This window comes from Rhamphochromis sp. 'chilingali' (assembly GCF_963969265.1).
Source record: "Rhamphochromis sp. 'chilingali' genome assembly, chromosome: 12".
Lineage (NCBI taxonomy): Eukaryota > Metazoa > Chordata > Actinopteri > Cichliformes > Cichlidae > Rhamphochromis > Rhamphochromis sp. 'chilingali'.
Genome location: NC_137939.1, coordinates 15,312,072 through 15,327,365, shown reverse-complemented (window position 1 = coordinate 15,327,365; position 15,294 = coordinate 15,312,072). Strand labels below are relative to the sequence as shown.

At 41.0% G+C, this 15,294-nt stretch overlaps 2 protein-coding genes across 2 annotated transcripts; one reads left to right on the top strand and one right to left on the bottom strand.

Annotated features, from left to right (window-relative positions):
* Nucleotides 1-1,398: 1,398 nt before the first annotated feature.
* On the top strand, nucleotides 1,399-9,675 carry LOC308408051 (histone H1-like). The gene has a single exon (XM_080900113.1). It carries the CDS (start codon nucleotides 4,476-4,478, stop codon nucleotides 4,950-4,952), a length of 477 nt encoding a protein of 158 aa, XP_080756239.1. The 5' UTR covers nucleotides 1,399-4,475; the 3' UTR covers nucleotides 4,953-9,675.
* Nucleotides 9,676-12,293: 2,618 nt separating this feature from the next.
* LOC308407441 (serine/threonine-protein kinase SBK1) lies at nucleotides 12,294-14,875 on the bottom strand (the record flags this gene model as incomplete). The annotated part of the gene is made up of 3 exons (XM_080899074.1): nucleotides 12,294-12,887; nucleotides 13,729-13,931; nucleotides 14,713-14,875. 3 exons carry the CDS (start codon nucleotides 14,873-14,875, stop codon nucleotides 12,294-12,296), a joined length of 960 nt encoding a protein of 319 aa, XP_080755200.1.
* Between the last annotated feature and the right edge of the window lie 419 nt (nucleotides 14,876-15,294).

The following is a 15,294-nucleotide window of genomic DNA, read 5'->3' as shown; positions in this document are numbered from 1 at the left end:
GAAATATAAAATGAGAAATCATGTTTCTTAACAATAGAAATCATGTCTGTCCACAGCCTGTTTGTTTGTTTGTTTTTATTATTGTTGTTTGGTTTACACACTTGTTACCTCCAAATCATGCTTATTGTAGATGCTGTCCACACACACACACATGCACACACACACTTATTGGAATCAATGTTTTTAAAAATAGATAAACCAAATGTAACTTCTCATAAAATTTCCACTCTAAAAATCTAATATGTAGAAAGAACAATAAACATAATAAAAAGTTTACTGCAAGTTCTGAAGTCTGCAGAATCACGAACTTGGTGTGATGCCTTGTTACATAGAACACACATGAAATTATTATTTTAATCTTCTTTTCATGTATGTGAGAAGCAGCACATACATGTGAAAAAGTGTAAGCCTCCTTTCATATTACCTTAAGTTTTGAATATTTATCACAGTCACATGTTTCAGATCAGCAAAAAAATTTAAGATTAGACAAACATAACCAAAGTAAATATAAAATGCAGTTTTTAAATGACGATTTCATAGATTAATGCAGAAAGGTTATCCAAACCTCCCTGGTCCTGTGTGAAAAAATTATTGCCCCTCTTGTTAAAGAGTTATTCACAGATGAATTAACTGTGAATAACTACATTTTTTGGAAAGCTCAGTTCAGTTTGACACTCTGGCCTGATTACTGGTAGAATTGGTGAATCAAGTAATCAGTTAAATAGAACCTGACTGACAAAGTGAAACAGGCTAGAAGACCTCAAAAATCAACACATCATGCCACGATCTAAAATAACACCTGAGAAACAAAATCACTGACATCTGTTAGTCTGGAAAGGGTTACAAGCCATTTCTAAGGCTTTGGGACTCCACCGATCCACAGTCAGGGTCATTATACACAAATAGGGAAAACCTGGAACAGTGGTGAGCTTCCCAGGAGTGACTAGCCGACCAAAATTACCTCAAGAGTGGAGCTAAAATTCATTCAGGAGGTCACAAAAGACCCCATTGTGGCTGAATTATGAAAATTCTCCAAAGATGAGTGGCCCAAAATTCCTTCACAGCGCTGTAAAAGACTCATTGCTAGTTGCTGCAAATGCTTGATTGCAGTTGTTTCTATTAACGGTGGCCCAACCAATTATTAACTAATAAACACATTTCATTTAAAATGTGGATCTGAAAAAATAGGAAATTAGGAAGGGGGCAAAAACACACCACTCTACAGTCAGTGAGCCAAATTCCTCCACTGGCTTTGCTACTAATACACTGCCTGTATTAGTTTTTGTATGACAGGCCTGGAAGTGCACTTGGGTCCCAGAGTGAATTGAAAGAAGACCCCAGTTTGTGTACTGTTAGATTTGTATTGTTGATTGTCATTTATGCTTAGAAATATTTACTTATATATGCTTAGAGTTTTGTAATTAGTTGTAGATTGGTAGAGGTTTTGATCCTTGATAGTCTGCAAACTTTGTGTGTATTAGACAGCACTTTGGGAGCATGAGAGGTCATACCGTGTCTTATTATTTTATGGTAGGATTAACGTAGTTGCGTCTGTTCTAGTCTAAGTGCTCTTTGTTTAGATGAACTGCAGGACTTCCTCACCGTGTTATCTAGGATGAACCATCTAGGGTGAGGGGGAGGCTACCCTCTTCCTGACCAAGGATGTTTGACCCTTTGATCAGCAGTCCACACACACACACACACACACACACACACACACACACACACACACACACACACACACACACACACACAGGCAAGGTACTCTTTGTGTATGTAGACGTCATATGTTAATGAACTTATGCATATTCATGTAACCTCAATAAAAGGACAGTGATACGGGAGAACGGACGAGAGCTACTGGGGTCAAGCGAAGGAACGGTGCCTGTCCGGTTCTCTCCCGTGCACGAGTACCATGAAGAAGTTTGCCTACTTGTGTCTTGCTTGCAGTGTAATTATGTTGTCTTAACGTTCCAGCGAATAGGTTTATGCTACAAACCTATCATTAATTGGTCCTTCGAGCCGGAGCCCTGGAATCGCATTCACCGAGGGGAGGAGAGGCACGCTGAAAGACTGACGTCAGCCAGGAAGTTCCTGTGGATTCGCTGTATGTCTTTTCTCCTCGATGAATGGCGATTGGCGGGATTCGAGGCTGATATTACACGCTAAGCAACACCGAGTAAGTTTAGAGTCCAACTCTATAACTGTACGTCTTCGCCGCTCAGTGGGGCGTTGTCCGTGGCCGCTTAGTGGGGCTAAAATTACGTCTTCGCCGCTCAGTGGGGCGTTGTCCGTGGCCGCTCAGTGGGGCTAAAATTCGCCGTCTAAGTGGGGCGATGTACAAAGCCGCTCAGTGGGGTTTTTTGTACAGAAGCATTAAGTCGCAGAGTTGCGCAGTTCGAACTTTTTTTTTTGGTTCGCCGTCTTAGTGGGGCGAAATACAGACCGCTGTGTGGGGTACTGTAGTGAGTTCTCCACCGCTCAGTGGGGTGTTGAGAAGTTCCACGGGGTCCAGATTGTGCTGGACAGTAGGCCTATTTTGTGTTGTTGTCATTGTCGTCGTCGTTGTTGTTGTTGTTGTGTGTGAGTGTGTGCGGAGCAGAACATGTGGTCTGTGACACCGACTGTTGTTGTTATCATGGGTTTCTAAGCAACCAAGAGTGAGTCGGAGGGAGACAGACGTTTGTGCTGGACTTTGCTCCTGGCAGCACAAAGTATTTATGTAAAAAAAAAGAGAGAGCGACGGCTCCACAGCTGCGCGGGTTCACGCGAGCGCGGTCACGCGGACCTGAGCCGTGCGGTTAATCGCAGGCTTATAAATGGAAGAGATTCAAATGTTAGAAGTTTTCAGAAAACACACCAGCCTTGGAGAGCTGTGGAGAAGGCCAGCCCACATCAGCAGCACTTAAGATATGCTCTGGTGAATGGCTTTCCCCCCACCCCTTGCTGACACAATGTTTATTCTTTAGCTTGCCCTGATCGACAGCAGCCTGTGTGCCAGACCATAGATTTAATTGAGGTGGATAGTTGTTAAAAGTAATCTACATTAAGCTTGTGGTTGCTTAAATTCAGTACAATGACATGTGAGGTGAAGTGATATAGGTAAATATTTAAACTCATGAAGTGCATAGAGGCACTTGACCTGTGTGGAAGACGGTCGTCTTATTATGAGCCATTGTTGAGATATAGAGCACATCTGTGAAAACAACTAATATGCTCAACCCTGTATGAAACATCTAAAAATACATGATGGAGAAGCTGTGTTGAATATGTAAGTGTAAGACTTTGCCACTGTGGGCAGAGCATGCAACTACTGTGTGATGTCGCGTTGCAGTTTTGTTTTTGTTTTTTGAGCTGATGAGCAAGGTACACATTATCAGATCAAGAGCTGTCTGAGAACTACTCAAAGAGAGGGAAACAGAGAGTGTGCAGCGTTTCCATGAGCAGTTTTTCTGCACCTTGACTCGTGTGTGTGTGTAGCATCAGCATCATGTTTTTGTTTATTTGTTTTGTTGGATTAAAAATAATTAAATAAACTGGTGATCATGCTTATGGATCACCATGGCACATATCTCCAGCCATATGGTTTATTTATGCAGATGAAAAAGTGAGTGTGAATGTGTCTGACATCACAGTGTTTTTGTGCACTGTGCAAAAGTGATTGCCTCTGATTGTGAGTGAGAGCGGTGATTTTGCAGACCACCAGCTATTGTGAAGAAAAAAAAAAGAGTGAAAAAGAGACAAATTACATTGTAGACGAAGAGAAATAATCATAGGAAAAAGGTTTTGTGTTGATCAGCCGAAAAACAACTACAATGTCATTTTCTGCTTTTAAGAAAGGATTGTTCACACAAACACAGACAGAGAGAGAGAGAGAGAGATGTGTGTTGATTAAGCAGTGATGATAATAATGAACATGTTTTAGTTTGTCACTTTCAGGTGAAAAGCAGACCTGTATCAATTTTCCACATGCAACAGTCGGAAGAAAGTTATAGTTTAACATCATTGGAAACATGCAGGCCAAGTTTCTGGCTGACTTATTTACAGTGCCATGTGTTTCTCAACCTCACAAGCGAGCTCACTCCTCCCTGAAGATAAGGAATGCAGCTCCAAAGCAATAACATGATAAAGAGACAGCAGCAAGTCCTGAGCACAAAAAGTCCCAGCAAAGCAGCAGCAATGTGGATAAACAGCAGCAGAAGAAGAAAGCAAACCCATCTTCCTGTCTGATTGGTTGAATTTCACGGAGGGGCGAGCAAGATGGCAGCGTGAAGAGGAGTTTTTGTTTGAGTTCTCAGCACGAGACACTTATTTGACGTCTTTCTGGCCATCGGGACTTTTTTGGAGATCAGCGCGCTAAACTTGCTGGATCTGAGGCCAGGGTCTGCGGCGGCAGCATGTTGAAATGCTCAAAAAGGACTGAGTGACTCGGGCAAGCCACATGCGGCTAGCGACATGAAAGAAATGGACCCTTCATGATGCGTTCAACGTGCCAGCGCTGTGGTGGGAAAGGCTCCATCATAAACGCGCCCTGCGCCGAGGTTCAGGCCAAGAAGAAGAAGACGATGACTTCCAAGCCCAAGAAGGTCGGCCTCAGCGTGGGCGAGCTGATTGTGAAAGCCGTGGCCGCTTCCAAGGAGCGCAACGGCCTGTCTGTGGCCGCTCTCAAGAAGGCTCTGGCTGCCGGAGGCTACGATGTGGACAAGAACAAGGCCCGTGTTAAGACCGCCATCAAAAGCCTGGTGGCGAAGGGCACTCTGGTGCAGACCAAGGGCACCAGGACCTCCGGATCCTTCAAGATGAACAAGGCTACTGAGAGCAAAGCCAAGAAGCCCGCCGCGGCCAAAGTCAAGAAACCGGCAGCAGCTGCTAAGAAGTCGCCCAAGAAGGCAGCAGCAGCACTTCAGCTACTAGACAGGACAAAGCTGAAGGAGAACTGCCGGGACTGTTGAAGTGGGAGAGGACAAAAGAGTGAGAGGACAACAGAGTGAGAAGACTAGGTGAGAACACATAGGAATTATTTAATGTGGGAAATCAAAATTTGGGTTAGCAAACCTGGGGAAAAGAAAACTGACTGCTTAAGTTGGAAAATTGAGACTGAGTCTGAAACATTGCGAAAATAGAAACATATACAAAATCACACACACACAAGCAGAACATGCATTAACCCTACTAACAATTCCAAACACAAAATGACTCATGAAGACTCATAGCACATTAGTTAAGAAATGATTAAATAATAGCAGAGAAGTGTGTAGGAAAGGCAGCTTTAAGAACATGCTCTGCTGGAGATGCAGCTCCACAGACATGCATTAGACCTGCCTAATAACACAAACCCATGCAATGAAAATTAGCTTGTTATCTTTCATCAGTGTTAAAATAGTGTCAATTTAGCAGACACTTGTTATTAAATACTGAATTTATCCAATGCAAAAAATTGACTCTCCAGGTTGCAGGACAACAGTTTAACTTTTGTGGGAAAAAAGATCCTGGTTTGACCAACCAGTGATCAGACAATAAATTTAGTTGTTAAAATGGTAAATTGGGAGAAGCTTCCTGCTTGATTGAGGCAGCACATGTAATTTACTGTATGAGGGAAATTGTCTTTTGTGATACTATTTTGAACATGCTTTTCTGTCGTCCTGTCAACTTAGTGGGTTAATAGCTGATATGCAAATTAGTTGATCGGTTTTAGATTAATGAAAGGTGACTGAATTCTAGTATGAGTGAATGAGATGTGTTGGAGTTGTTGTGTGTTGAGTGGAGACTCTAAAACACTGAGTTTCCTGTTTTGATGTGCGAGTGAATCCTGTATTTAGATACACAACTCTGAATACATCAGAACAAACGTCTTTTGTGAAGTGCATGACAGCATGTCACATGTTTTATGATGAAGGGAAAAAGGAAAAATTGAATAAAATAGATCTGTGGCTTAAATGAGTGAAGAGCACAGACCTGGTAATTAAACTCATAGCTAATATGACATTAGGATTATGTTGTGTGTTGTGCAGTTGATGGTTGGTTTGGAGTGAATCTAGCTGATGATTCTTCTCCTGTTGTGAAGATGATGAGGAGTTTGTGTCATGACTTAACAAGGCCTTTTTATTTTGATACTTTCACAGTGCACTGAGAGTTTGGTTTGATAATCTCTGTTATTTTTTATTTCTCATTTTTGAACAAGCACTGATTTTTGCTTGTGAATTTCTTTTCTTTGAGCAGATCTGCAAGTCGGGAATTAAAAGCGTTACACGTCGTCAAGAAAATTGTTGCAAGTGAGTTTCTCCACATTTAAAATGGGTTCAGGAGAAAGCCACTTATTTGGGACAATTAGGAAATGAGAGTCCCCCCCAAAAAGGATTCAACGAGGAAATCCAGTCTAAATTATTTTTCTTTTTGAAATAACGTCGTTTTGCTGAGCGTGGAAACGAATGCGATGATAATTTCCACAATTAGCAAAAGAAGGAACCACTGAGTGAATGAGTAAGAATTTTAAAATAACTGACTGACTGACTGAACATGATTGTGTGAAGCTAACCCCCACCTGACAAAGGTGCAGATGAACCCATGTGTTTCCTTTTACAGGAGCAGAAAGATGACAGCAACACTCGAGGTTGCATGATGATTTAACCTTTTAAATGCCATTTTCTGTGTCTGTGCATTTATCAGGTGTGTTATTCATAGGCTTGAGTTGCTCACAGAGATAACTGTGACAAAGTATGCATACGCCTGCGCAAGCGCTAATATTTGCATTTTCTTTTCTTACAGCATGCCAGTTCTTCATGTGAATTGATGATGCGATTTATACCAGGACAACTGGTTGATGTTTTTTCCTACTACAGGATTTCTGGGTTTATGTGTGAGGAAAACTGTGTTTACGGGTTATGAGTGGTGATGCTGTTGCGTTGTGTTGATGGGAAAATGTGAAGGTTACTTTGATAATGTGAATAACATGTGTGAAATTTCCTGTGTTGAGAACTGGTGTTACTTCTTTCCACAGCTAGGGTTGACTTTATGGTGTTTTTATGGCACCTCTGGAACCTGTTGACCTGTGTCTGACCTCTGTCTGACTACAGTCAATATGTATTGCTAATGTTAGTTTCTTTGAGAATGCTGTGGAAGATTCAGCTGAAACGGACAAGTGACATGAGTAAAACAAATAAGAGATACAGTGTTTCTGGGATAGTTTGATATGGGCTCATTAGCTGGCCACTTTTGAGCCCATAGTAATATATAAGTGGAGTGACTTTGCTTAAGAGCAGTCACCGATTACATTAATGTTGCCTGAGTACATGGGATGATCCATGTCTGAGGCGACTTATGAAAATAATTGTAGTTTACTGATTTGAGAAAACCTGCACATGACACTTGTCTTGCTGATGTTGAATGCTTCTTGTTCTTATGATACAATTGTTTACAGGTATGGAGTTTGATTTTACTTCCAGATTTTGTTTTCCAGGCCATGATGGTGTGTATGCAGGCTCCTGGGAGAGCCAGGTGTTAAGCAAACTTAATATGCAAAACACACTAACATTTTCATTGCAGGATTATAGGTCCAGGGTGGTGCTGCTCCAGGGGAGGAGATGCCCTGATGTTGCCTGGGATATGATCTAGCTAATCTTTTTCTTTAAGACTGGAATCCAGGTTTGGTGAGTTGACGCATGGGTGTGTCCATGCGTCAAGAGGAGGGGTCCAAGGATTAACATTAAACAATGTTTTTTATTATTGTTGCAGTGATTTGTGTGATTAGCCGTTTTATTTACAAATATTAAACCTATGCAAGTGGTGCACCCATGTTCAGATGAGGCTTTGATGGCCTATAAGTGAAGTTCACTGAACTAAAGAATGTGGTTTGATGATTGTTGACACACTCTCCAAATAGTTTGTCTTCCTAGCAAGGAAATACAGGTGCAGCAGTAATCTCCTGAGAAATCTTCAGAGGCCCAGTGAGAAGCGCATAGCTGACAGGACCAGGCAGTGGTTGAGGTCAAAGATCAAGCTGGTTGGGACCCATCATGAAATCAGACCTTGGAGCCACAGCAAGGACCATGAAACTGCCTGCAAAATAGAGGAGAGGATCGTCCACAAGATGGGAGAGAGGCTTCAGGAGGATCAGAGATCATCTTCAGCACAGCAGACATCACACAGAGAGCTGTGCTACTAAGCTTCCAGGAAATCAAGAGGAGACTTCCCACAGCAAGATTTTAAATACAATGAAAGATTCAATATTGACGCTGAGGAAGACGACTAAGGTGTACGACGTGCTCTGCCTTAAACCTTCAGCAGCGTTGGAACATAAACACTCAGGGGATGAGGAGCGTGCCAAGCTCCATCGACAGCGTAGAAGGAGTTCGAGGATGACATCATGATTCTGTGAAAAGCACAGGAACCAGAAGCTATGGTGGTGATAACAGCAGTTTCCTATGAACATCACCTAACGCTGTGCCACTGTACTGTGCATACGATGACACTCTGAAGGCTGCTGGGATCATAATAGCAGTAAGACAACCCTGCACCCTTTCCACAGAGGTGTTTTCTGCAGAGTATGGACAATGAAGGACAATGAAGGAGTCATAAATATCCCCCTCACAGGACGAAGGCCTGAAGTGAGGTAATGGGAGGCCATAAAACTAGAGTGCTGAGAGGTCTGCAGCTTTGGAAATAGCTGAGAACCATGTTGACAAACAACAAAACCAACTGGTATGTTTGAATGTTTATTCTACATACATTTGGACTCTGGTCCTATGGACAACGATGGAAACAACTGGAAGAGACATTCATGACGCCCTGCAGAACTCAAACCACTCTGCAGAGAGACATGTGATGTGCACACCTGGAGGAAGCATTACCAAGCTGAGATGTTTTTGAAAATGTTACTTTTTTATTTTCACTATTAAATTAACAATTTCTTTGTTTGCTCGTAAGATGCAGTTTGCCATGAGATGAGCTCAATGAATGGGATAACTGCTAATACATTTGTTGAACTGTGTACCTTTTCAGTAATTTAGGGTGATTTGACATATGCTGAGTATAAAAATGTTTGCATTGAAACTGTCAGACATGAGGTATTCATACCTGGGAACTTTTCAGGCATAAAGGTCAAAAAGGGGGGAAATGTTAGATTTGTATTGTTGATTGTCATTTATGCTTAGAAATATTTACTTATATATGCTTAGAGTTTTGTAATTAGTTGTAGATTGGTAGAGGTTTTGATCCTTGATAGTCTGCAAACTTTGTGTGTATTAGACAGCACTTTGGGAGCATGAGAGGTCATACCGTGTCTTATTATTTTATGGTAGGATTAACGTAGTTGCGTCTGTTCTAGTCTAAGTGCTCTTTGTTTAGATGAACTGCAGGACTTCCTCACCGTGTTATCTAGGATGAACCATCTAGGGTGAGGGGGAGGCTACCCTCTTCCTGACCAAGGATGTTTGACCCTTTGATCAGCAGTCCACACACACACACACACACACACACACACACACACACACACACACACACACACACACAGGCAAGGTACTCTTTGTGTATGTAGACGTCATATGTTAATGAACTTATGCATATTCATGTAACCTCAATAAAAGGACAGTGATACGGGAGAACGGACGAGAGCTACTGGGGTCAAGCGAAGGAACGGTGCCTGTCCGGTTCTCTCCCGTGCACGAGTACCATGAAGAAGTTTGCCTACTTGTGTCTTGCTTGCAGTGTAATTATGTTGTCTTAACGTTCCAGCGAATAGGTTTATGCTACAAACCTATCATGTACTGTCCTAAAAATATAGTAAAGTTGGAGTAGAGTTGGAAAAACACATTAAAGACTCTGGTCAGTCTGGTTCTTCCATCCTCAGATCCTGAAACATTCCAATCAGAAAGCAACACTGGTGTCTCGTGTACGTGAACAGCAACAGCAAGACATCTATCAGTGGAGAACAAGCTGCATGAGATTATGCATGTAACCTTGTTAAAGAAAGGTCAATAAAGTATGGCAGATGGGGTACAAAAAATAACTCGTGAGGTCATGAATTTGATCTGTTTTATGTAACTGTGTGTATTTCAGCCGTGACCTGCAATCACAGCATTGTAAGATGGTGAAAGATGTTTATCTGTGAATGGTACTCATGACCAATCGTCACTGATCAGTGGTCATGACAATTTGCATATTAATGATCGTCAGTGGTGCTAGTTTCATTCATTATGCAGATTTACTGTGTATAAATTTGGGGAAACCTGCATTCAGCTGAGACTGAAGAAGAATGTTTCTCCCGCTGAAAACGCTGCGTCCAGATAAACAGAATCAACTTCTTGGGGTTTCTCTTTGTACATAAGACAGAAATAACCATATAACTACAGAACATATAATCATGAATTGTATATTTTTGCATGCTAGGTACACACACTTTTTTTTAAATGTTTAGTTTTTACATATAAGAACATAAAGAAAAATCATCTGGTCTTCATCATTATTACACCATGTCATTGTTTATTTCACAGAAACTAAGCGAAAATACAAAAGCAGTGTATGAAAAACTAGAAGCACTCTGCTGCAACTGCGTTAATTGTTTTCTGTATGTCAGTTTCTCATTGTTTCGGTTTCTCTGCAACCGTCTCTGTTCCCTCCTTTTTTTATTGTTTTGCATCTGTTTTCTCATTTTATGCTGTTTTTGCAGGAATCAAACATAAATTTCATAGATGAAGCTGTTGAGCAATTATTAGGTCATTTGTATTTCTGGTGGACGTAAATTCAAATAAAATTCAACTCTGTCCCTGCAGGCACAGTCTATGTGTTATACTACTCAAAACCTCAAATATACTGTATGTACTAGTGGTGCACGGTTTTAAGTCACGGATCGGATTTTTGGATCAGCAAAAAAAGAAAAAAGACATAAATTTAACATTTACTTATTGAATTATTTTTTGTCTGTTAAAAACATTCAACTCAACACTCATTCCACTCAATTATTTAAAAAAATATGGTACAATATAGGGCAGTACAGGGCTTTGTATCTACCACTAAATTCAATTCAATTCAATTGTATTTATAAAGCACCAAATCACAACAACAGTTGCCTCAAGGTGCTTTATATTGTAAGTTAGACCCTACAATAATACATACCGCTCATTCTATCGCACTCTGCTGTGATATAATGAGCTGTCACGGTCACGTAGCTTTCCATTGCTACACCCATTTGTAGTAGTTAAGGCAACAGAAGATGCCTGGGACAGTTCAGCCATAACTTTAAACACCCCAATAGCTTTTGTAATAGCTTTTGTAATAGCTTTAGCCTGGTCAGATTGGGCAGCAAAGGGCTGCCTAAATACCGCAAACTCCTCTGCTCCGCCACTTGGACCTAAATACCGCAAACTCCTCTGCTCCGCCACTTGGACCTAAATACCGCAAATTCCTCTGCTCCGCCACTTGGACCGCTAAGCTGGCCATAACTATCGCTTGACAGATCCACCACGCGCACCCTACACATACTTTTTTTTCTTCTTTTTCGAATCTTCTGATCACGTGCATGCCGACCTGTGGAGTGGGATCAGTTCAGATTACGAATCAACCTTGATCCGTTGCACCACTAGTATGTACCATAAGGTACACGTATTTTAACATACAGTCTGTATCATCCCATATACAAAAAAGACATTACCTTAAAAATAATTAGGTTGTATTGTTAACTTTTATTTAACTTAAATTTCTTTAGTAAGAGTAGCCTGAGCCAAGATAGGCAACATGAATCAGGAACCTCAAAGACTTGAGGAAAGCCCAGAGAAGCACAGGGAGAACATGCAAACTCAAAACACAGGGCCATCTTCTCCTGAGGCACCTCTGCCAATCACCACGCACCAATTTACTGTTACTATATAATTTTTTTATTAGTTAAATGCAACAAATACATGCAGAAAACTCCCGTTTTATTTTTTGTCTGTTTTGCGTACTAGCAGCAAGATGGTGCTGCTTCCTCACAGCAAGAAAGTTCTGGATTCACAGAGTCCTTTACCTCCATATCTGGTGGGTTTCTTTAGTTTCCTTCCACAGTCTAACGATGTTCCTGGTAGTTTTATTGATGATTTTCAGTTCAAATGTGAGATGGATATTTTGAATGGTCAGTAAGACAAGACATTTGCTAGTCTTAGGATGCTTTTACACAAGGACAAAGGCATCAGAATGATATTAAAGATCACTGCAAACCACACGCTGGCTTTGAGCTACATCATATATTTTTATTGTTTTTAAGCAATAAGGAGCTACAAAATCCAGAGAAATGCTGCTTTCTTTTTTCCCTTTTCCCCCGACTTTTACTGCTGATCATTACCCGGTACCTTCTTCAGCCAGTCCTTCTCCACATATGCTCTCACATCTCCCACTGAACACCTTTTTCCTGCATCCAGAGCCAGGAGTTTACCAAACATCTCCATGGCTACTGGAGTGAACCTTTTCCACAAAGGAGGGATGTCCTCCTCAGCGTTAGATCGATTTTCCATTCTCCACCAATCTGCAAACTCTTCGTAGAAGTCATCCGAGTCCACACAGCGTTCCCAGGGGAAGTAGCCTGTGAGGATGCAGAAGATAACCACGCCAAATGCCCAGGTATCCAGACTTGGCTCCACACTCAGAGGTGGAGCAGTCACCTCTTTCTGGCCCTCGGGCAGAGCTACAGAACAAAGTTCAGGGGCCATATAGGGAAGGATTCCTGTGATAAAACGTATCAGGGTTCCTCTCTTCTGGGCAAGTCCAAAGTCCGCCAGCTTCACCTGGCAGCAGAGATTGTCCAGCAGAAGAATATTTTCAGGCTTCACATCACGGTGGACCAAGCCATGGGTGTGGATGAACTCCAAAGCACTGGCGATCTGAAGGACACAGCGTTTTACTGAGGATTCTGGGATACCCACCTAGAACAAATGAAATTGGAGATGGGCTTGTGACCCTAATATAGAAGCTGGATACAGTCGTTTTTAATATATTTCTAGTGCTCATCATTTCTTTCACCAAACATTAAACATCTAAATGTTTTCTTCTGATGAATGTGAGTTCAAGAAATTTGGAAAACCATTCATATTGGTTGTGAAAGGTTTAATTCAGTCAGCCTAAGTTCAAATTAACCCGGTCCGTTAGAATCTTTTAATTCTGTATATTTGATGGGTCTGCCTCTTAATGTTGTAAAATGTCCCAAGTTTATCTTAGGAAGATTTGAATACAGCCATGGCTTATGGACAGCGCTGAAGGGGTCGTCCCCAGATTTCCAGGGCCAACAGCAGAAATCTACTGATTTTCATTTTGATTGACTGGTTTTTTTTTTTTGGTTTTTTTTTTTTGAGATACAGTGAGATACATTTTCCTTTACATTCCTTTGGTGGCCAGAAGATACATCTTAAGTACATTATTGTATCAACTCTGTCCCTGCAGAGGGACTCAAACATCTTTAGAAAATACACAGAAACACAGGAAACACACATAAACCCGTCAAATGCAGGGCCCTTTTCTCCTGAGGCAACACTGCTAACCACTGAGCCAATATGTTGGCTTACGACAAAATACCTGCAAAACTAATAATATTGCCATCAAATTCAACTGCACTCTGTAGTTCAATTCACAGTTGACGTCTTAACACACTAAAGTCAGATGGTGCACATGTGACAGTAAATTCAAGTAAATGCTTACATTACATTACAATCTTACAAACCCACTATTATGGCTCTAGTTGTAGTCTTATTTTGCAATTGTTTGACTCACTTTTGGTTGAATGACAGCAAAAAGGTCCCTTCCAATGATCAGCTCCTGGGCAAAGCAGTAATGCTCATTAGACTGGAAGGCGATGCCAAAAAGACCCACAATGCAGGGGTGGCAGGACAGGTGCAAGGAGATGCAGTACTCTCGCAGAAAGCCCTGCAGCTTAGTTGAAGTTTTGGGCATCACTTTCAATGCCATGGGAGTCCCTGCAGATCATTCATGTTTTTGTAATTAGTATCCCAGTTCATACACATGTTTGTGTTACTTTGTTAAACAGATAAATCAAACTGATGACAGTTGAATATGATAATTATTTAAGACACAACAACAGAGTATTTCCAAAACGTAGGCTAGCGTGTATGGGTCACCCCCATACACGCTAGCTGTTTCCAAATTGAGAACCTCCAGGCCTCAAGCCAGCCACCCTTTGCAACCCCATGCTATGCATTCAGGCTGTCTACTTTGTCTCCACTGACACCTTTATTGCTCCGCTTTGATTTGACTCAATTGCACTGGGTCATTCAGGTTTCAAGATTTGCACAGAATCAGAAGACATCATACACCTTATGTTTTCTTCAAGTAGCAGTTTTCCCAAATTTTTAACCTGAGGTTTCTTCACTAAAGCATTCTCTCTCTCAGTAGCTTTTATTTTATTTCAACCCACAGAGATGTCTGGCATGACAAAAAGAACAACTTTGGTGACTTTTGGTAGACTATAAATGACTACGTGTTTTTGGTCTTAAGTCTGTTGAATATATACTTTTCAGAAACATTATATGTCATCATATATTGCATCCTTTTGTGATAATACAACAGCTAAGTGCAAATAAAAAACAATTTTCTGCCATGTATTAAGAAATTTTAAAACTCCTAACATTAAAGAAGGTAAATTCTGTAACTGATTTCTCCTGGGAAACAAAAGATTTTTATAACACATAGAAGGAAACCGGTTATACTCTTCTTTAAGAAGAATAAGTGCAGTCATACCTCTAAAGCGATGTGTAACCAGGAGCACTTTCCCATATTTCCCTCGTCCGATCTCTTTGATGACGTTGAAGTGTTCTTGGATTTCCAGGTGACTGAGGCTCTGTGCTGTCAGCTCCATCAACTCATCAATCAGGTTGCCATCAGGGAGGCCCAGCTCAATCATCTTTAGCCAAACATAAAGCAAAAACAAAGCAAGTGCTTTTTCAAATTTAAAATTGCTCTCCCACGAAAAAACAAACAATCAAAAAAACTCAATCCCTTGTTTGTGCAAGCAGCTTGTTGCATGCCATCGAAATTTTGGTCAGAGCTGATGTGATAGAGCCACATAGGGTGTGTGCACAGCCATTAAATACTTTAAAAATATTAACTATGTTAAGATTTTGTTAAAGTTTGAAAAGATAAAAATACTGATTTAAATCCCAAGTTAAGAACATAAATGAGCATATTAAACAAACGTTTGACTCTGAATCTTTATCCATGGTTAAATCAAAAGCCAGAGCTGAAATTTTTAACCTGAGGTTTGAGACGCCAGCACAATATTCTGCAAGAAAAACCAAATCTACGATTTCAGGTGAAGTAAGA